The sequence below is a fragment of the Neovison vison genome, chromosome 9, assembly GCF_020171115.1.
Source record: "Neovison vison isolate M4711 chromosome 9, ASM_NN_V1, whole genome shotgun sequence".
In the NCBI taxonomy this organism is placed as follows: domain Eukaryota; kingdom Metazoa; phylum Chordata; class Mammalia; order Carnivora; family Mustelidae; genus Neogale; species Neogale vison.
The window spans coordinates 96266545-96289629 of NC_058099.1; the positions used below are offsets into that span (position 1 = coordinate 96266545).

The window sequence follows — 23085 nt, forward strand, 5'->3', positions numbered from 1 at the left end:
CCCCAAGATCATGACCTGAGCTGAAGGCAGAGGTGTAACCCACTGAGCCACCCAGGCACCCCTCAAATTTTTAAAATCACGATTTATTTGCCCAGAAAAAGACTCTGAGGCAATAATTTGAGTGAAAGCAGTTAATTTGGGAGTTAATCGCAGGAAATATCAGAAGGGAGCTGAGATGTGTACAGGGAAGGAAGGAAGCTGGTAAAAGTTAATCAAGCATGTTACCACTGTGGGCAGCTGGAGCTAAAAACCTCTAGGGAAACCTGGGGAAGTACTGTGGAATCCATGTCACAGAGCTGTCTCATCCAAGGGTTGAGGAGCTGGAATATTGATACATCAACTCCCATCAGTCATTGGTTGAAGACTCTGGGGAATATTAATTCCTCAGCACCTCTAATCTGCTGAGGTCTCTGCAAGAGGGAAAAACCCTCAGACAAAGAGATACAGGTGCTACTGGAGGAAAATCGACAGGTTTGTTTTGAAAATGATAAGAGCTTAAGGGATATGAACAGGGCACCCATGAGGTTTGCTAGAGTATAGGTTGCTGAGTAATTAAAATGAGATGATACACAAAGAAGTCCACTCCTGGCATGATGGTTCCCATTTTTTTTTTTTTTAAGATTTTATTTATTTGCCAGAGAGAAAGAGTACACACAAGCAGGCAGAGAGGCAGGCAGAGGCTTCGAGAGAAGCAGGCTCCCCACCGAGCAAGGAGCCGGATTCGACACTCTATTCTAGGACCCTGGGATCATGACCTGAACCAAAGGCAGTGGCTTAACCAACCGAGCCACCCAGGCGTCCCGATGGTTCCCATTCTTGCTTTGGAACATGCTACTGCAGGATTGCATGGAGGCACCGAGGTTCAGGAGCTTTCAATACATCAGGACACACTGCCAATTTCCTGAAAGGCAGTCTTAAGAAATGGAAAAGGCAATAATATCAGTGGATTACCCACCACTCTCAATAGACTTCAGGGCTAATAACATGTCACTCTATGGGAGTGCAGACCTCCCCAGTGTTTCCCTATAACTGAGTCTTATCTACACAAGCCTTGCTACCTTGGCTAGTCTTTTTTTTTTTTTTTTTTTTTTTAAAGATTTTTATTTGCTTATTTGTCAGGGAGAAAGAGAGCAAGAGAGCACATGCAGGGGGAGCTGCAGATAGAGGGAGAAGCAGGCTCCCTGCAGAGCAAGGAGCACCATGTGGGACTGGATCCCAGCTGAGCTGAAGGCAGACACTCAACCAGTTGAGCCACCCAGGTGCCCCACACACCTTGGCTTATCTTACTCAATCTCTAACCCTTGCAGATCACTGCCCCTTACCCTGAAAAAGTTCTGGAACTCACGATCTGGTGGCATTATCCAAGAACGATTGCAAACCCAGGTTGTAACGGTATTGGATTCATAAGTTTGCAGTCAATTTGATACATGTCAGTGCATCTCTGAAGCTTTTTTTTTTTTTTTTAAGATTTTATTTATTTATTTGACACACAGAGAGAGACAGAGAGAAGGAACACAAGCAGGGGAAGTGGGAGAAGGAGAAGCAGGCTTCCCGCTGAGCAGCAAGCCTGATGTGGGTCTCAATCCCAGGACTCTGGGATCATGACCTGAGAAGAAGGCAGATGCTTATGGCCTGAGCCACCCAGGCGCCCCTCTCTGAAGGTTTTGAGCAGAGGAGTGATATAATCCAATCTTTGGTAAGATTCTGGTATAAAGGATTAAAAGACAGCAAAGAGGCTAATGCGGAATCTGTGTGTATGTGTGCGCGTGTTGTTATCACAACTATCCGTTTTGAGGCCTGCGGGATGGGAGAAACTGATTTGGCGGAAGCGCTGTGCACGTAAAGGACGGCTGTGAAAGGGGCGCATCTTGGTATCTCATAATAAAGTAAGCAATGGCCTGGTATCGCAAGACTCCGGTCCCCATGCATAGGGCCACGCCACCTGTGCAATATTCCTCCCGTCCTTCCTCCCGTGTAAGGCGGGAATGGGTGCACCTCGCGGGGTGCAGCTGGGAGCGAGGGGACCGCGCCGGCTGCGCGCTCAGCACAGAGACCGCAACAGGATAACGCGCTAATCCCACCTCCTCCAGCCCGAAAAAGGCGGGGGAGATAATACTAGGTACATCCAGGGTTTGCTAAGTACTGAGGATAAGTACCCCGCCTGTAGTGGGCACCAACCCCAGCCCGTCGCCCCCCCGGACCCCACGCGTGGAGAGAACGCACAGAGACTCTCCGGTAAGGGTTGCTCCCGCGCTTGGCTAACGAGCTGCCCCCGCACGCGCTCCCTCCCGCCGCTCGCTGTTGCCGGGGCCCAAGCACCGCCCCACTGCAGCGCGAGCCAATGGTAGCGCGGCCCGGGCACCGCCCAGCTCCAGCGCGAGCCAATGACGACGTCTCACGGGCACCGCCCTGATCCTGCGCGGACCAATAGCGGCGAGACCTGGCGCGGGAGTCGTCCCCGGTCGGGTGGGGAGGCGGGGAGACGGCTACCGACTCCGCCCCTCTCCCCTCTGACCCGGTGTCTCGTCTCTCCGTCTTCCTGTTCCAAACCACGTGGACGCGCCGGGGGCTGCAGGGCTACGGTGAGGAGCCCGGGTCACCCCCGCCGCTGTCGCCGCCGACGCCGGGGTCGCGACCTCCGCGCCCGTCCGAAGTCGCCACGCCCCGGCCGCCCGCGCTTTTGCGGAGGGCGCGCACATGGCGACTCAGGCGCACTGCCTCAGCTACGCGGGCTGCAACTTCTTGCGCCAGCGCCTGGTCCTGTCCACCCTGAGTGGGCGCCCCGTCAAAATCCGAAAGATTCGGGCCAGAGACGACAACCCAGGCCTCCGAGGTAACTCGGGGCGGGCAGTGCGCGGGGTGGGCGCGGGGGCCGCGGGAGTGCGGCGCCGATGCCCTGGGGGCGGTGCGCGGGGAGCCTGCGCGTCCCGCGGGCGCGTCCCGGAGGCCGAGCGCGGCGTCGCCCCCACGCCCGAGCGCGCCGGGGACTGAGGGGGGAGGCGGGGTCGGGCCCGAGGGGTGTGCTCTGGCGCGCGCTGCGCTGGCGTCGCCGGGCGCCGCTAGTAAACAGCTACACGTTTTCCAGCGCTACGTGTCGCAACGAACCCCGGGCATCTCCCCTCGCCTGCCTGCAGTCCCTCTCGCTCGCGCCGCGAGCCTCTCGGAGGATAAAGGCACTTTGCTGCACCGGAATGTGGCGATTGGGCAGATAGAAGATGGAGAGAGAATTGGAGAGAAAAGTACCCCTGGTTGGTTCCGTGCCCTGCCCCAAAACACGTCTCAGAAGCCGTTGCCCCCTCGGACATCGGCTGTCTCTGTCCCCCTGCACACCTCTCCCTGGGTGTGGAGTAAAGAAAAAAAAAAAAATCAAAATTCCGTGTTTGTTTTTAGCCGTAATTGGCATATGCGCAGGACAGAAGCTTTGTGATGATTTTATTTTCTTTAAATCATAGGTCTGATTGCTTTGACTTTAGTCACATTTGGTGACAAGCGTTAAACGACAGCTTTCCAAGCTTTGCCCGACAAAGGCGCATCGATGGAAAAATAGGCCCTGTTTAAACGCACATGGAGTTCAGTGGTGCCGGTTTTAAACTGGCCCCCTGAAACAAGACGCATGCATTCGAAAGCTTCTGTCTGGTTATCCCAAATCGGGAGATTTCACTCGAAGCAAATAAGGAAAAACCTACCTGCAAATGGAAGGAGAGGGTTTGTGGTTGGTCTTGGAGGCTTTGTCGGTCCTGTTGAAGTGTTTACTTTGGCCCTGAGTTCTGTGCCAGGTGGCCGGCCCATTTCGTCATCTGTCTGAATGCATGTTCTGGAGCGTCGCATCCCAGCCTCTCTTGAATGGTGATGGGTGGCCCACGAAGGGAAAATGCTATGTCATTGATGGAGATAGCCCGTTAGGAAAGAAAGACCCTCCATACCTGGTGACCGTGGGGAGGGCTTGTGCTGGTGCATGATTCTTCTCCTTACCTCTCAGAAACGCTGAGGAAGGGAAGAAGGGACGCCTAGCACGGTCTGCCGGGTGCTCTCCACATTGTCCTTATTCTGAACTGGCCTGGGCAAAGCAGTTGCTTGGTCGCTCTGCTCTGTGGCATTCTCATCCAGCTCTCCCCTTCACCTCCAGTTTACTGTAGAGAATTTGCCATTCGCCAGATATGGTTAAGACAGGCTTCTGCCTCTGTGAACGGTGCGCATAGGTTTTTGGTTTTTTTTTAAAAGATTTATTTATTTATTTATTTATTTAATTATGTGACAGACAGAGATCACAAGCAGGCAGAGAGGCAGGCAGAGAGACAGGAGGAAGCAGGCTCCCGGGGCTCCATCCCAGAACCCCGGGATCACGACCTGAGCAGAAGTCGGAGGCTTTAACCTGTTGAGCCACCCAGGTGCCCCTGGGCATAGGTTTCTTTGGTTGTTTGTTTTTTTTAAAAGCAATATAAGTACTTTGGCCTGGAAACCTGGGATTTCTGTGGGAAATTTAGTGCTTGTAAGATACAGTTTAGTGTTTGTCTTTTGAAGGTGGTCTCCAGACTAATATTTAGTGTTCTGAAGGATGCTTTGCCACCACCCCCCCCCGCCCCCGCCATCCACTGTGTGTGAACATCTCTTTACTGCCACACACGCAAACTCTCATTTCTTCCAAGAGGGCTTGGCCGCTTGGCACTTCCCTGAAAGGATGCCAGGCTCCACTGCTTGGGGGAGGTTGTGCTCATTGGCAGATTGTGTTGGTATTTTATGGGGAGCATTACGTGAAGCATTACATCAAGGGGAAAAAATTAATACTTCAAGAGGAAAAAAACAGGCTCCTGATTTAGATCTTCTTGTGCTGGTTTTAAGTCCTTAGAAATCTTGTAGGTGTTCACTTAATTTCTTCTAGAGGGCTGGCCTGGATGGCTCAGATGGTTAAGTGTCTCTCTTGGGCTTGGGTCATGATCCCAGGGTCCTGGGATCGAGTCCTGCAGTAGGCTCCCTGCTCAGCAGGGAACCTGCTTCTCCCTCTGCCTGCTGCTCCTCCCCCTGCTTGTGTGCTCTCTCTCTCTCTCTGACAAATAAAATCTTTAAAAAAAATTTCTTCAAGAGCAAACAGATATTTGTATGCATATATATGCATTCATAGTTATACATACATGTATGTATGTGTATGTACATATATACATAAACACACATACATGTTTATGTGTATAAATCTCTGTGGCCCCTGCTACATGGTATGTGGTCATAGTCAAGTGAATCCTCCGTAGTTTGTTTGAAGATGTAGCCGGTTGGGGGGGGGGAGTGTGCTGCCAGTCATCTCTCCCTTTCTGACTCAGATTCTGAGAATTGGAAAAAACTCGGAGCATATCCAATAAAATCTTCAGCTTAAGTATAAAAATTGCATCTCTCCAAGGTGCTTGCTTAATCATTCCTCCTGGTGTGGGATCTGGAGAGTGGGGGGTGTGGAGGCCTTTTGCCTCAGGGGCAGTGGTTCAGAAAAGGTTACTGAGCCCCAGTTTGTGCAAGCCTTTGTGGGACTGTAAACATGAGAAGCGGGTTGCCCCACTTCTGGAGGAGCTTTCTGAGTAGGAAGTGCTTGAGAGAGTAGCTTGAGTAACGTCGAGTAGGAAGAGCTGAATGTTACAGAGGGACTCCAGGGACTTGGGGCAGAGGCTTCCTGGGGGTTAGGAAGGAAGACTTTCTGGGTCTGCTTGTGGTCTGGACAGATACCATGATGGACTGTTGCTGAAAGGAACAGCTTGTGAGTCAAAGAGTTCTTTATTTATTATGTTGAGGTAAAATCCTTAATTTCTTATGGTTGTAGTAGCTTGGTGGTTCCGAGCTTGGTCTCAGAGTTAGACCTTGGTTTGAGTCTTGGTTCTGCTTTTGCTATTAGCTCTTGGACCTTGGGCAAATTCTTTAACATTTCTGAGCTTCAGTTTTTTTGTGTTTTTTTTTTTGTTTGTTTGTTTATAAAGTGAGGACAACATTACCAACTTCACTGGGTTATTGTAAAGATTAAATGAAATAAAACTTAAAGTACACAGAACAGTGGCGGGCTTGCGTGAAATACAAATGTTAGCTGATTTTGGAGTGCCTGGGTGAACTATTTGGTTAAATGTTCCACTCTTGCTTTCGGCTCAGGTCATGATCTCAGGGTTCTGAGATTGAGTCCTCAGCAGGCTCTGTGCTCAGCAGGGAGTTTTCTCCCTCCCCTGCCCTCCTTGTGCACTGTCTCTCTCTCATATAAAAAATAAATAAATCTTTTAAAAAAATGTTATTAACTGGTTTTATTATTATTTTAACTTTTTTTTTTAAGATTTTATTTATTTCTCAGAGAGAGAGAGCACAAGCTGGGGAAGCAGCAGGCAGAGCAGGCAGAGGGAGAAGCAGGCTCCCGGCTGAACAAGGAGCCTGATGCAGGACACGATCCCAGGACTCAGGGATTATGACCTGAGCTAAAGGCAGATGCTTAACTGACTGAGCCACACAGCCACCCCAGTTCCTGCTTTTATATGGAAACCTCACATATTTAAAGAGAATTATGCCTTCTTTTTGTCCTCTCTTTTCAGTCTAAAGTTTTCCTTTTGGGTGATGTCTTCCAAATATTTGTGTGTATTATGTATAATGTAGTGGTTTTCAAGCAGGGCAGTTCTGCTCCCCGCAGGGACATTTGGCAGTTCTGGGAGATATTTTTGGTTGTTACAACTGGTAGGCTGCTCCTGGCATCTTGTGGGTAGAGCTCAGGGTTACCATTAAACATCCTGTAGGGCACCAGACAACTCCCTCGCACAAACACTACTGACCGGAACATCAACAGCATGGATGTTGAAACCCCCCGCATATGAGACTTAATTATTATGCGTTTTCTTTTCTTTCCTCATATCTCTAGTGGTTGGGAATAGTGTATGGACCAAGAAAGCTGCACAGGGATTCTGAAGGGGATGAGACACAAGTCACACTCTGTGACTTCAGGCAAACAAGCTGATCTCTTAAGTAAAACTGCCTCCTTCCAGTGCAGAGCAATTGTATGCAATGAGAAGCTTTGAACCCGTAAAAAGGTGATCCTAGAATGGTTTTTACTAATTACACAACCACATGTGTAGTTTCTGCTTCATTCTGAGAAACACAAACAATTATGTTTCATTCTACTCTTGCTGTTCGTGAGGAGGAAGTAAATATTTTGTTTTGCTTCTGTGTTCCTGCAGGTAGAAAGCCAAGGCATAGTTAGGTGAGGTAGCTGGGGGAGTTGAAGTCCGTGGAGTGGCGGAGCTGGAAGGAGGCTGCAGCCCGCTCCCGCCCGGAGGACTTGTTCTCCCATTTAACTGCGCAATGAACTTGGCTGTTCCTTGTCATACCGGAAAGCAGCTGTCTGCAGCACCCCTGTCTCTGGATTTCCTGTGGACTGTGTCTTGCAGGGTTAGTTTGCGTTCACAGTTTATGGGTAAGGTGAGGTCCACATGGAAAGAATTCCATGAGGGTAATTGTTTAAAGTGGGACTAGGGAAAGATGGACTTGGGCAGGAGCACTGGGTCAGTGGTTGGAACGCTCTTGCCCGTCCTTAAGCCAATCTGGTGACCAAGCCTCACTGTCTTCCCCTGTGAAATTGGAGAGAGGGGTTATGTGGGCCCACGGGAGTGCCGCACATGGCTTCAGCGGATGAGATTCTGAAAAGGATGGGGTAAGTGGAGTTTTATTCGAAAGAATTCCTTAAAATGTATGGCGGAAATGCTATGTAGAGGTCCTTTGAAAGGAAAATATCTTTTGGTGAACTGATGTGCTGTTTTTTTTTTTTTTCCCAATTTATTTATTTTCAGAAAAACAGTATTCATTATTTTTTCACCACACCCAGTGCTCCATGCAAGCTGTGCCCTCTATAATACCCACCTGAACTGATGTGCGGTTTTGGGGCTAAATCTAGCTGTTCATAAATTGCATCTTCTAGAGGGAGAATTGTAAGGGAAAACTTTCTTCTCTACTCTCAATACCTCTGACCCCAGATGTGTGGGATTTTTCCCCCTATAGAGCAGTTCTTCATTTCTCAGTGAGATCCGGCTGGGTGTACTACAGACTGAACTCCATTCTGACGCTGTCTACATGGAGAGGCTGCAGATCCCACTGGTAAGGGCTCAGTCCCACAAGACTGCTGCCCGCTTCCCCGCTTCGGACAAGTCCCAGTTGCAAGTTCAGGCCTCTTGTACTTCTGACCCACTGGTTATATAAATCGGGGGTTCCCACCATCTCCTCCTCAGGTCTGATATTTTGCTAGAATGACTCACAAAGCTCAGGGAAACACCTGTATTCACCAGTTTATTGTAAAGGATATTACAGAGGGTACAGTTGAACACGCTCAGAGGTATATAGGGCCAGGTCCTGCAGGATGCCGAAGCAGAAGCTTCTGCCCTCTGGAACCAGGGTGTGCACCACCCTTCCCGTACGTGTGTTCATTCACCGGCCTGGAAGTTCTCTCCTTGTGCAAGAGTTTTAATAGGGTTTAATCTCCAGGCAGCTTCCTTCCCTTAAGGTCAGCAGGTAGGGCTTCAAGTTCCAGCCCGCTAATGACTCAGTGTTTCTCGTGACCATCCCCATCCTCACGTTGTCTAGGGACCCCATCCGACGTCACCTCATCAGCATAAATTCCGGTGTAATCGGAAGGGGCTTCTTAGGAATAAATTTTAGGAGACCCTCCTATTATTTTGGAACTTCCGAGAATTTTAGGAGCTCTGTGCCAGAAATTGGGGACAAGGGCCAAATACATTTCTTACTATACTGCATGGATGCACCTGTAATCTGGCCTGAGACTCAGACTTACTGATCAGTACTAGAGTTGGCGAAGCCTGATGACTCTATCAAGGATAGTTGAATGAATATTGTCTCATGGATTGGGAACCTGCCCTCTTGTGCCTCTGTTGACTGTTTGTTTGCTATCATATGTTGATTATTGGGTACCCAAAATGAGACCTCCTCTTTGAAAGACAGATGCCAGGAGTCCTAATTGTCTGCCTTCAGATCTGCTGTTGCTTGGAAACTATAAAATACTATTCCAGATGGAACCGTGTACCGTCTTTTTTTTTTTTTTTTTAAAGTAAGCTTTTAATTTTGAGATAGTTGTGGATTCACATGAAGTTGTAATAAATAATACTGAGAAAGCCTATCTACACACTTCACACAATCCCCTTCTCCCCATGGAACATCTGGAAAAACTGTAGTAGAATGTCACAGCCAGGAAATGGGCAGGGATGAGAGTGAAGGTATGAGCCTCCGTTACCACGAGTCTTCCTCAGTTTGCCCTTTCTCAGCCACACCATCGTCTTCCTCACACCACCAGCTCCTTAACCCTTGGCAGTCACTATTCTTTTTTTTTTTTTTTTTTTTTTTTAAGATTTATTTATTTGACAGAGAGAGATCACAAGTAGGCAGAGAGGCAGGCAGAGAGAGAGGAGGAAGCAGGCTCCCCGCCGAGCAGAGAGCCCGATGCGGGACTCGATCCCAGGACCCCGAGATCACGACCCGAGCCGAAGGCAGCGGCCTAACCCACTGAGCCACCCAGGCGCCCGGCAGTCACTATTCTGTCTTCCATTCCTTTAGTATTGTCACTCGAAGAATATACGTGGAATCATATAGTAAGTAACTTTTTGCAGTGGACGTTTTTCGTTCAGCATGATCTTCTGAAGATCTGTTTTTCTCAGGTTTTTTCCTTTTTATTGCTGAACAGTATCCTATGGTATGAAAGTATCACAGTTTTTTTTAACCATTCACCTGTTGAAAAACATCTGGATTGTTTCCTTTTTTTTTTTTCCCATTATGAATAAAGCTGCTGTAAACATCTGTGTACAGGTTTTTATGTGAACATAAGTCTTTCCTTGGGATAAATGCCCAGGAGTATAGGGGCTGGGCTGTATGGAGTTTGAATACTTAGGAAACTGCCAAAGCGTTCTCCAGTGTGGCCTTACCATTTTATATTCCCACCAGCAATGTGTAAGTGATTCAGGTTCTCTACACCCTTGCCAACATTTGGTGGTGTCACTTTTTTTTTTTCCCTACGGGCTTTAAAATGTGTTACTTTTTCTAAAATCAACATTTTAATAACTTGGCTAAGCCTGTGCAGCTGGTGGCACTGAGGCACCCTCTTGGCCTCTGGCCCTGTGGACCAGCTGCAGAGTCTGCTGGGCTGTTTCTGGATGAGTCCCAAGGTTATTGGCTAACAGGCAGCAGCTCAAGGTTACTGTCCCACCCCTGTCCCCCCAGATGTCACATTTTGGAAAAGCCCCATCTTGATAACACTTTCTTGTGGAACATGATGTTCTCCGATTTGGGGGGACGGGCTAAAATCTCCTTGGTTGTTGCCAGGGGTGGGTGATGCTAACAACGTGAAGGCCACTGATGGCCTTCAGAAAGAAGAGGGAGGAGGCGGTGAACTCCCACCAGAACACCGGTTGAGTATGGCCTGGGTTCAGAGGAGGAACGGGAAACTCAGGAGTGCCCTCCTGCCCCCCCCAGGAGAGGACGGAGCCCACGGCCCACTGTGCTCTGAGTGCCATTCCTCACATACCTGGGATGCCGCAAGGAGCTGCAGGCCAGACAAGGCACCTGCCGCATGGGCACCTGCACTGCTGGGGGCGGGGACCATGCCGGGACGGTGCCCATGGCAGCCTGGGCCTGACCCAGGCCTCCCTGCAGGGTGGCTGGGGGCGCAGCAAGCGTAGACAAGCCACAACTGGGGGATGCAGGCCTCACGCTGCAGCAGGTGGCTGTCATCAGAGGAGTCATTGCAGGAGCCTGAGGAGTCCGAGTAGGATGTTCACGTTGAGAGGCAGGAGGAAGAACTCCACAGAGGACCGGTCCCAGGCTGGGGCGTGATTCCTTGGGGCTTGCAGTCTCTGTGCTTTGTGCTACACCTGGGCTGCTCCTCATGCCCTCCGACCGCCCTGCTCAGGATTTCTAGTTTTAGCTGTCCTGATTGTACTGTCTTGTTTAATTTGCATATTCCTAGTGGCTGATGAAGGCCAGCATCCTTCCCTCTGCCTGTTTGCCATCAGCACCACCTCCTCTGACATCTTTTGATCATTGCCTACTGGCATTGTTTTTAAGCTTAAGTTTTGAGAGTTCTTTATGTGTTCCGGTCCTTATGTGTCAGACATGTGGATGGCTGATAATGTATTTCACACTAAAGCTTGTCTTTTCGTGTTCTCGCTCTCTCTTTCTTAAGTAAGCTCCATGCCCAGTGGGGCTTGAACTCATGACTCTGAAATCAAGAGTCCCCTGCTCTACCAGCTGAGCCAGCCAGGCGCCCCCAGCCTTGCCGTTCCCTTAACATGGTCTTTTGCAGAGTAAAAGATTATACTTTTAATGAAATATAATTTAACAAATTTGTCTTTTATGGCTTGTGCTTTTGGTGTTGAGTCTACGATCTCTTTGCCTAGTTTTAGATTTTGAAGATTTTCGGTGTTGTTTCCTGAAGGTGTTAGAGTTTCACATTTGACTTTGTATGACTGCTCCAGCACCATTTCTTGAAAGGCCATTTCTTCCATCCAATCGCTTTTGCACCTTTGTGAAAACTCAGCTGGACACATTGGTGTGTGGGTCTTTTTCTGGGACCTTTCTTTGGTTCCCCTGATCCATATGTTTGTCCCCTTGCCGGTACCACAGACTTGATTATTGTACCTATAAATGTGTAGACTGATACCTTCAGCTTTATTCTTACTTTTCGTGATTGTTTTAGCTGTCCTGATTACTTTGCCTTTCTGTATAAATTTTAGAATAATCTTGTCTTTATTGACAAAAAAATTCCTAAGATTTTGACAGGAACTGTGTTAAACCTATATGTCAATTTGGGGAGAATTGTCTTCTTTACGGAGTCCTCTAAGCCATAAACATAGTATATATCTTCATTTATTTGGATCTTCTTTACTTTCTTTCACCAGATTTGTGTAGTTTCCAGCATACAAGTCCTGTAAACACTTTGTTAGATTTACACGTAAATATTTTACTTTTTCTAGCAATTGTCAGTGGTGTAGTATTTTTAATGTCAGTCTCCAATGCTAGTATATAGAAGTACAGTTCATTTTTGGGAACATGTTTATCCTCTACCTATGCTGAATATACTTATTAGCTCTAGGTGTCTTTTTGTACATTTTTTGGGATTCTCTGCGTAGATAATCACATCATCTGTAAAAAGGAATAGTATTTCTTCTTTCCAAACTTTATATCTTGTATTCCCTTTTCCTTGACACATTGGCTAGAACTTCTAGTACCATGCCAAGTATGTGACGAGAGCAAACTGCCTTGCCTTGTTCCTTCTTTTAGGGAGAAAGTGTCCAGTGTTTTGGTGCTAAGTGTAATGTTAGCTGTATGTTGTTTTTGTTTTTTACCAGATGCTTTCATCAATGAGAAAGTTCCCTTCTATTCCTGTTTGTCTTATTTCTTAGGTACTTCTCTAAAAAAATTAAAATCACATTGTGTATATTTTAAATTTTTTCCTTAATATGAGCATTTCCTTATGTAATTAAATAGTTATTTAAATTTAAAATTTTTTTTTTATTTGACAGAGAGACACAGTGAGAGAGGAACACAAGCAGTGGGAGAGGGAGAGGGAGGAGCAGGGAGTCCTATGCAGGGCTCCATCCCAGGACCCTGGCATCATGACTGAGCCGAAGGCAGACGCTTAACACCCAGGTGCCCCTATTTTAAAATATTTTTAATGTCTTTATAGTATCATAAGGATCTTTCACAGGCGCTTTAATGAGAGCAATTTTCTTTGCTATTTAAATTGTGTTACAGTGCCTTTATTTGTATTTTTTCCAATATAAATTTCATGTATTTTAAAAAAACACACATGGTGTGAAAATCAGAGGGAACAAAAAGGGTTTATGAATTGCGTCTCTTTCTCTTTCCCATCCTCCCTTTCCCATGAAGCAGTCAGTGTTACTAGTTTGTTGAGTTTCTTCTCAGGACTCTTTTTTCCACAAACAAGCAAATACAGGGTGCCTGGGTGGCTAAGTTGGTTAGCTGGTTAAGCGTCTGCCTTCGGCTCAGGTCATGATCCCGGAGTTCTGGGATCAAGCCCCACATCGTGCACTCCACTCAGCAGGGAGTCTGCTTCTCCCTCTGCCCCTCCTGCCGCTTTTGCTTGCTCTCTTACTCTCAAATAAGTAAAATCCTTAAAAAAAAAAAACAGAAAATACATATGCACATTTTTCTTTTTAATTTCACTCAACGTATCATGGAGGTGACTTATATCAGTACATAAGAACTCTCCTCATTAATTTTAAGGCTGTATGTATGTTATGTATGTATGTATGTTCTGATGTATATCCAGTATCTGTACATCTAACATTTATATGTGACATGTATATAATATTAGAAATTTATTTTTGCACACTTATTGTTTCTAGATACTGAAGTTGTTATGATACTTTGAAGCTAAAAATGTATTGATTGAGATTTGCTCCTTGATTAAAAGTGTAGGTCTTGGGGCACCTGGGTGGCTCATTCATTAAGTGTCTGCCTTCGGCTCAGGTCATGATCCCAGGGTCCTGAGATGGAGCCCCACATCGGGCTCCCTGCCCAGTGGGAAGCCTGCTTCTCCCTCTCCCACTCCCCCTGCTTGTGTTTCCTTCTCCCACTGTATCTCTGTCTAATAAATAAATAAATAAAATCTTTAAAAATAAAAAAGTGTAGGTCTTTAGCTTGTATTCTTTCCTTTACGGCCCTTGTTTGAGACATAGTTTGCCTTTCTTAGTGAGGAATGGGTCAGGTGTTGTGTTACAGAGTTACAGAAGGGATGAGCTCACTTCTTGGGGGGCTGTGGAGGAAAGTGCATTAGACATTTAAGGAGGCAGTCTTTAAGGAATTCTCAGATTGAAGGGCCTAATAGTATAAACTGCTAAAACATGATAAATACAGTAACATAAAAAATGCATGAAACATAAAAGTAGTGCTTAAAAGATTATAAAATGAACACCTGTGTGACCCCATCCGAGTTAGGAAGTAGAATATTCTTGTACCTACGAGGCCTCCTCTGGCTACGACTCCCTCCTCTGCCCCTGCTGGTAGCCACTTTCCTGACCCAGTACAGTATTTGTGTTGATTGTCTTTATAGCTTTATGACCCAGTTATGTATTCCTCAACAGTGCAGTAAAATTGTGCCTGGTTTTGGATGTTTTCCCCTGGTGTTTTTAGATAATCTGACCTTCTGTATCCCCAGTAGTGGTCTTGAGGAGGAAGAGTCCAAGAGGATGTGTAGGAAGTGAAGGGGTAAAGAATCCACACCTCTGGGGCGCCTGGGTGGCTCAGTGGATTAAGCCGCTGCCTTCGGCTCAGGTCATGATCTCGGTGTCCTGGGATCGAGCCCCGCATCGGGCTCTCTGCTTGGCGGGGAGCCTGCTTCCCCCTCTGTCTCTGCCTGCCTCTCTGCCTACTTGTGATCTTCTCTCTCTCTGTCAAACAAAATAAATAAAATCTTAAAAAAAAAAAGAATCCACACCTCTTGTCTTAATGAAGTTTGGGGACATCAGTCTTACTATATTATTAGGTGAATTTGAAATCTTTTTCATACCACGTGATGGAGCTGTGTCTTCACTGTTGCCAGGATTCTGGAACTAGCTCTGGTTGGTTCTTTGAAGTACTGCTTCTGAATCAGCCTTTTGCTGTGACCAGGGGATGGTCCAGCCTGGAGTTCTCTTTATGTGTCCATTCCGTTCCTGCTGTGTTCCTCTGCTAGGCATTTTTAACTAACTGTGTTCATGCTTAAGTGCCCCTGTGGATTGCAGAAGAAAAAAAATTCTAAGATTCTTTCTTTTTGTTTTGTTTTGTTTTGTTTCTTTCCTAAAATGTAAAAGTTATGGAGTTTAATCATGGACTTTATTCATAAATGTCTGTTCCTCGCTCCCTTTAGCCACTTCAAAAGCTTGAGCAAATCGAGAGTGTTCCGTTTTTTGTGCAGAGCCCATTACATTTGCTAGAAAGATAGGTGGAAAGTGGCACTGTGGTCTGGATCATGCCTGATTTTTTTTAAAAAAATTTATTTTTAATTAACATATAATGTATTATTAGCCCCTGTGAATCGCCAGGTTTACACTTCACAGCACTCACCATAGCACATACCCTCCCCAATGTCTGTAACCCAACCACCCTTTCCTTAGCCCCCTTCCCCCAGCAACCTTCAGTTTGTATCCTGAGATTAAGAGTCTCTTATGGTTTGTCTCCCTCCGGATCGCATCTTGTTTCATTTCTTCCTTCCCTACCACCCAACCCCCCCATGCTGCCTCTCAAATTCCTCATACCAGGAAGATAATATGATAATTATCTCTCTGATGGACTTATTTTGCTCAGCATAATACCTTCTAGTTCTATCCACGTCACTGCAAATGGCAAAATTTCATTTCTTTTGATGGCTGCATAGTATTCCACTGTATATACACACAACACATATTCTTTATCCATTCATCTGTTGATGGACATCTAGGTTCTTTCCATAGTTTGGCTATTGTGGACATTGCTGCTATAAACATTCGGGTGCATGGGCCCCTTTGGATCACTCACTACATTTGTATCTTTAGGGTAAATAACCCAGTAGTGTGATTGCTGGGTCATACGTAGGGTAGCTCTATTTTCAACTTTTTGAAACTCCATACTGTTTTCCAGAGTGGTTGCACCAGCTTGTATTCCCACCAACGGTGCAGGAGGGTTCCCCTTTCTCTGCACCCTCGCCAGCAACTGTCGTTTCCTGACTTGTTAATTTTAGCCATTCTGACTGGTGTGAGGTGGTTATCTCATTGTGGTTTTGATTTGTATTTCCCTGATGCTGAGTGATGTGGAGCATTTTTTCATTTGTCCGTAGCCATCTGGATGTCTTCTTTGCAGAAATGTCTGTTCATGTCTTCTGCCCATTTCTTTTTTTTTTTTTTAAAGATTTTTTTTTATTTATTTGACAGAGAGAGATCACAAGTAGGCAGAGAGGCAGGCAGAGAGAGAGAGAGGAGGAAGCAGGCTCCCTGCTGAGCAGAGAGCCCGATGCGGGACTCGATCCCAGGATCCTGAGATCATGACCTGAGCCGAAGGCAGCGGCTTAACCCACTGAGCCACCCAGGCGCCCCTGCCCATTTCTTGATTGTATTGTTGGTTCTTTGGGTGTTGAGTATGATAAGTTTGTTATAGATTTTGGACATGAGCCCTTTATCTGATATCTCGATTGCAAATATCTTCTCCCATTCTGTCAGTTGTCTTTTGGTTTTGTTGACTGTTTCCTTTGCTCTGCAAAAGTTTTTTTTTTTTTTTTCAAGATTTTATTTATTTATTTGACAGAGAGAAATCACAAGTAGGCAGAGAGGCAGGCAGAGAGAGAGAGAGGGAAGCAGGCTCCCTGCTGAGCAGAGAGCCCGATGCGGGACTCGATCCCAGGACTCTGAGATCATTTGATCTTGATGAATCCCAGTAGTTCATTTTTGCCCTTGCTTCCCTTGCCTTTGGTGATGTTTCTAGGAAGAAGTTGCTGTGGCTGAAGTGAAAGAGATTGCTGCCTGTGTTTTTCTTAAGGATTTTGATGGATTCCTTTCTCACGTTGAGGTCTTTCATCCATTTTGAGTCCATTTTTGTGTGTGGTGTAAGGAAATGGTCCAGTTTCATTTTTCTGCATGTGGTTGTCCAATATTCCCAACACCATTTGTTGAAGAGACTTTTTTTCCATTGGACATTCTTTTCTGCTTTGTCAAAGATTAGTTGACCGTAGAGTTGAGGGTCCATTTCTGGGCTCTGATCTATGTGTTCCATTGATCTATACGTCTGTTTTTGTGCCAGTACCATACTGTCTTAATGATGACACAGCTTTGAAGTAGAGCTTGAAGTCTGGAATTGTGATGCCACCAACTTTGGCTTTCTTTTTCAATATTCCTCTGCCTATTCGAGGTCTTTTCTGGTTCCATATAAATTTTAGGATTATTTGTTCCATTTCTTTGAAAAAAATTGATGGCATTTTGATAGGGATTGGATTACATGTGTAGATTGCTTTAGGTAGTGTAAACATTTTCACAATATTTGTTCCTCCAATCCATGAGCACAGAACATTTTTCCATGTCTTTGTGTCTTCCTCAATTTCTTTCACGAGTACTTTATATTTTCCTGAGTACAGATTCTTTACCTCTTTGGCTAGGTTTATTTCTAGGTATCTTATGATTTTGAGTGCAATTGTAAATGGGATCGACTCCTTAATTTCTCTTTCTTCTGTCTTGTTGTTGGTTTATAGAAATGCAACTGATTTCTGTGCATTGATTTTATATCCTGACACTTTACTGAATTCCTGCATGAGTTCTAGCAGATTTGGAGTGGAGTCTTTGGGGTCTTCCACATGAAGTATCATATCATCTGCAAAGAGTGAGAGTTTGACTTCTTCTCTACTGATCCGGATGCCTTTTATTTTGTTTTGTTATCTGATAGCTGAGGTTAGGACTTCTAGTACTGTGTTGAATAGCAGTGATGATAGTGGACATCCGTTCTGTGTTCCTGACCTTAGGGGAAAAGCTCTCAGTGATATTCGCTGTGGGTTTTTCATAGATGGCTTTGATGATACTGAGGTATGTGCCCTCTATCCCTACACTTTCAAGAGTTTTGATCAGGAAAGGATGGGGTACTTTGTCAAATGCTTTCTCAGCATCTGTTGACAGTATCATATGGTTCTTGTTCTTTCTTTTATTAATGTATTGTATCACATTGATTTTTTTTTTTTTTGCAGATGTTGAACTAGCCTTGCAGCCCTGGAATAAATCCCACTTGGTTATGGTGAATAATCCTTTTAATGTACTGTTGGATCCTATTGGCTAGTATTTTGGTGAGAATTTTTATATCCATGTTCATCAAGGATATTGATCTGTAATTCTCGCTTTTGATGGGGTCGTTGTCTGGTTTTGGGATCAAGTAATGCTGGCCTCATAAAATGAATTTGGAAGTTTTCCTTCCATTTCTTTTTTTGGGAACTGTTTCAGGAGAATAGGAATTAATTCTTCTTTAAATGCTTGGTAGAGGGCGCCTGGGTGGCTCAGTCGGTTAAGCCTCTGCTTTCGGCTCAGGTCATGATATCAAGAGTCCTGGGATGGAGGCCTGCATCAGGCTGTCTGCTCGGCAGGGAGCCTGCTTCCCCCCCTTCTCTTTCTGCCTGCCTCTCTGCTACTTGTGACCTCTCTCTCTCTCTCTCTATCAAATATATAAATAAATATAAATTTTAAAAATCTTAAAAAAAAAATTTTAATGCTTAGTAGAATTCCCCTGGGAAGCCATCTGGCCCTGCGCTCTTGTTTGTTGGGAGGTTTTTGATGACTGCTTTAATCTCCTTACTGGTTATTGATCTATTCAGGTTTTCTGTTTCTTCCTGGTTCAGTTTTGGTAGTTTATATGTCTCTAGAAATGCATCCATTTCTTCCAAATTGTCAAATTTGCTGGCATATAGTTGCTCATAATATAGTCTTATAATTGTATTTCTTTGGTGCTGGTTGTGATCTCTCCTCTTTCATTCATGATTTTATTTATTTGGGTCCTTTCTTTTTTCTTTTTGATAAGTCTGGCCAGGGGTTTATCAATCTTATTAATTCTTCCAAAGAACCAGCTCCTAGTTTTATTGATTTATTCTGTCGGTTTTTTGTTTTGTTTTGTTTTTGTTTGTTTCTATTTCGTTGATTTCTGCTCTGATCTTTATTATAATTTCTCTTCTCCTGCTGGGTTTAGGCTTTCTTTGTTCTTTCTCCAGTTCCTTAATTTCCTGGTTGACCTATTCATTTTTTAGAAAGATGGTGTTTAGTCTCCATGTATTTGGGTTCTTTACAAATTTCCTCCTGTGATTGAGTTCTAGCTTAAAGAGCATTGTGGTCTGAAAATATGCAGGGAATGATCCCAATCTTTTGATACCGGTTGAGACCTGATTTGTGACCCAGGGTGTGATCTATTCTGGAGAATGTTTCATGTGCACTAGAGAAGAATGTGTATTCTGTTGCTTTGAGATGGAATGTTCTGAATATATCTATGATGTTTATCTGGTCTAGTGTGTGATTTAAAGCCTTTATTTCCTTGTTGATCTTTTGCTTGGATGATTTGTCATTTCAGTGAGGTGGGTATTAAATTATTATTACACAATACAATATACAATAAAAATTATTGTATTATTGTCTATGTGTTTCTTTGATTTTGTTATTAATTGGTTTATATAGTTGGCTGTGCGCATGTTAGGGGCATAGATATTTAAAAGTGTTAGATCTTCTTGTTGGACAGACCCTTTGAGTGGGATATAGTGTCCTTCCTCATCTCTTATTATAGTCTTTGGCTTAAAGTCTAATTGATCCGATATAAGGATTGCCACCCCAGCTTTCTTCTGATGTCCATTAGTATGGTACATTGTTTTCCACCCCCTCACTTTAAATCTGGAGGTGTCTTTGGGTCTAAAATAAGTTTCTTGTAGATAGCATATTGATGGGTTTTGTTTTTTTATCCATTTTGATACCCCGTGTCTTTTGATTGGGGCATTTAGCCTATTTACATTCAATTTACATACTATTGAGAGATATGAATTTAGTGCCATTGTATTGCCTGTAAGGTGACTGTTACTGTATATTGTCTCTGTTCCTTTCTGGTGTACTACTTTTAGGCTCTCTCTTTGCCTAGAGGACCCCTTTCAATATTTTTTGTAGAGCTGGTTTGTCCTGGAACCTTTTTATCTCTCCTTCTATTTTCAAGGATAGCCTAGCTGGATATAGTATTCTTGGCTGCATGTTTTTTCATTTAGTGCTCTGAATATATCATGCTAGTTTTTTCTGGCCTGCCAGGTCTCTGTGGATGTCTGCTGCCAATTTAATATTTTTACCATTGTATGTTACAGATTTCTTGTCCCAGGCTGCTTGCAGGATTTTCTCTTTGTCATGAAGACTTTTAAGTTTTACTATTAGATGACAGGATGCGGACCTATTTTTATTGATTTTGAGGGGGATTCTCTGTGCCTCCTGGATTTTGATGCTCGTTCCCTTTGCCATATTGGGGTAATTCTCTACAATAACTCACTCCAATATACCTTCTTCCTCCTCTTCTTCTGATTCTAATATTGTTTCATTTTATGGTATCACTTATCTCTCGAGTTTTCCCCTTGTGGTCCAGTAGTTGTTTGTCTCTCTTTTGCTCAGTTTCTTTATTCTCTGTCATTTGGTCTTCTATATCACTGATTCTCTCTTCTGCCTCATTTATCCTAGCAGTAAGAGCCTCCATTTTTTATTGTACCTCATTAATAATTTTGATTTCAGCTTTGTTAGATTTTAGTTCTTTTATTCTCCAGAAAGGGCTTTTATTTCTCCAGACAGGGTTTCTCTAATATCTTCCATGCCTTTTTTGAGCCCAGCTAGCACCTTGAGAATCGTCATTCTGAACTCTAGATCTGACATATTACCAATGTCCGTATTGATTAGGTCCCTAGTCTTTGGTACTGCCTCTTGTTCTTTCTTTTGTGGTGAGTTTTTCTGCCTTGTCATTTTATCCAGGTAAGAATATATGAACGAGAGAATAAAATACTAAAAGGATGTCAAGGACCCCAGAAAAATGTGTGTTAACCAAATCAGAAGAAACCCTAGATTGTTGGGAGAAAATAGGGGTAAAAAGTTCCAAAAAAAATTTTTTTAAAGAAAACTATATTTTAAATTTATATTTTAAGAAAAATATAAATTAGACTGGTGAGTAGAACAGAACCACCCACTTGATTTTGGGTGTATTTTGGTCTCTTAGAAAAAACTACCTCCCAAAATTTTAAGGAAAGAAAAAGTTGCATATATATACAAAATAAGGGTAAACACGATGAAGGGATGGAATATAACTATAAAGATGAAAATTTTTAAAAATTCTAAAAAAGGAGTTGATAAATTGGTTGGGAAAAGAATTAAAAAGATAGTGGAGAGAATTTGCTCAGGCTGGAGACTAGAACAAAGCTCTGTGCTAGATTTAGGGTATATTTTGATCTATTAGAGGAAGTTGTATCCCAAAAGTTTAAAAAAAATTTTTTTTCCTAGATTTTATTTATTTATTTGAGAGAGAGAAAGAGCATGAGAGGTGAGAAGGTCAAAGGGAGAAGCAGACTCCCCTTGGACCTGGGAGCCCGATGTGGGACTTGATTCCGGGACTTGTGGATTATGACCTGAGCTGAAGGCAGTTGCTCAACCAACTGAGCCACCCAGGTGCCCTCCCAAAAGTTTTTAGAAGAAAAAACCTTATATGTATATAAAAAATTAAGTTAGATACAATGAAGGATAAAATATGACTATAATAATAAAGGTTCAAAAATTTTTTTTAAGAAAGATATTGTTAAGAGAAACTAGTTAAAAAACTTTAAAAGAGGAAAGAGTAAAAGTTAAAAAGAATTAGTATAAGAGAAAAATAAAATTAAAAAGATTTACTTAACTTTGCAAGACTAAAGAATCATGGGGAGAAAGCCATGAAATCGATGCTTTGCTTTCTCCTCCTCTGGAACTGCAGTGTTCTCCTTGATCAGTGAGCTTGGTCTTGGCTGGATATTCTTGCTGATCTGGGGGAAGGGCCGGTTGTAGTGATTCTCAAGTGTCTTTGCCCAAGGCAGAATTGTACCACCCTTGCCAGGGGCCAGGCTAAGTAATCTGCTGGGTTCTCAGGAGCTTTCGACACTTTCTGTCCAGCTCTGGAGGACTGGAGTGAAAATGGTGGCTTCCCACCATCTGTAGGAGCCCAGAGCTCGGGGCCCCGCTGCTCAGTGCACCCTCGGAGAAAAGCTGTCAGTCCCTGTCTCCCTGGTCTCTGGCAGCACTCTGACTCACCCTGCCTGTGACCGAGCGTTTCTGTCTCTGGCATACAGCCCTGTTTGGAGTCTCCGAACCCAGCAGATTCCTGCTGCTCTGTACTTCCGGGGGGGAGGGTATCTTCCCAGATCTGCCACTTGTGGGGTCCCTGCTCAAAGAGTAGTGGCCCGACTGTGCCGGGGATCACAGTTTAAGGTAACCCCGAGCTGGGAGCTCACTCCTCGGCTCTGTCTCTGTAGCCGGCTTCCCCGCTCTAATACCTGTGAGCTCTGTGACACTCGGACACCCTGATCCTTCTGTGACCCCACGGGACCTGAGACCATGCTGTCCCCGGAAGGGCTCCACCCCTGCTTAGCCCCTGGAGCGATGTCCCTCAGTGGAGCAGACTTTTAAATGTTTGAATTTTATGCTCCATTGCTCTGTGCTTGCTGGGAGCCAGCCCCTCCACCCTGCGGCCTATCTTCCTGACACTTCAGATTCACTTCTCCGCCTGTCCTACCTTTCAGAAAGTGGTCGATTTTTCTGTTTCTAGAATTGTTGCTCCTCTTCTCTTTGATCTCCTGTTGGATTTGTTGGTGTTCGGAATGGTTTGATTACTATCTAGCTGAACTCCTGCGACCTGGTATCATCTCAGCCTGCTACTCCTCTGCCATCTTGACTCCTCCCCCTGCCCGATTTTTTTTTTTTTTAAACAGAATATTCTGTATCAAGAGGCCATGGAAACAGTTTTGTAGTTGAGTTATTTTCAAACTTTTGTGATGCTACTTAACACCACAACCAAGTTTACATGCAGGGGATTATAAAACCCAGTGAGGTTTCAGGAACAGTGCCCTATGTATGGTTAACTCTGACATGGTTTATTCTGTTCTAATTTCATTAAAAATAATATACTTTTAAATGGTCTGCAGGATCCTGCAGTAGATCACTGCCTGCAGTTAAAAAGTTCCATGATATTCTAGAGGAGGTGGTTGAGGCTGTAAGATTATTATTTTTTTTTTAATTTATTTTTTCCAATTTATTTATTTTCAGAAAAACAGTATTCATTATTTTTTCACCACACCCAGTGCTCCATGCAAGCTGTGCCCTCTATAATACCCACCACCTGGTACCCCAACCTCCCACCCCCCCGCCACTTCAAACCCCTCAGATTGTTTTTCAGAGTCCATAGTCTCTCATGGTTCACCGCCCCTTCCAATTTACCCAAAAGCACATACCCTCCCCAATGTCCATAACCCTACCCCCCTTCTCCCAACCCCCCTCCCCCCAGCAACCCACAGTTTGTTTCGTGAGATTAAGAGTCACTTATAGTTTGTCTCCCTCC

At 44.5% G+C, this 23085-nt stretch overlaps 1 protein-coding gene across 1 annotated transcript in view; it reads left to right on the forward strand.

The window, feature by feature from the left end:
* Positions 1-2566: 2566 nt before the first annotated feature.
* Positions 2567-23085, forward strand: part of RCL1 (RNA terminal phosphate cyclase like 1) — a 67955-nt gene continuing 47436 nt past the window's right edge. The window contains exon 1 of the mRNA XM_044265991.1: positions 2567-2833. Within this exon, the coding sequence (XP_044121926.1) occupies positions 2698-2833 (136 nt within the window). The 5' untranslated portion in view covers positions 2567-2697. The remainder of the gene's footprint in view (positions 2834-23085) is intronic.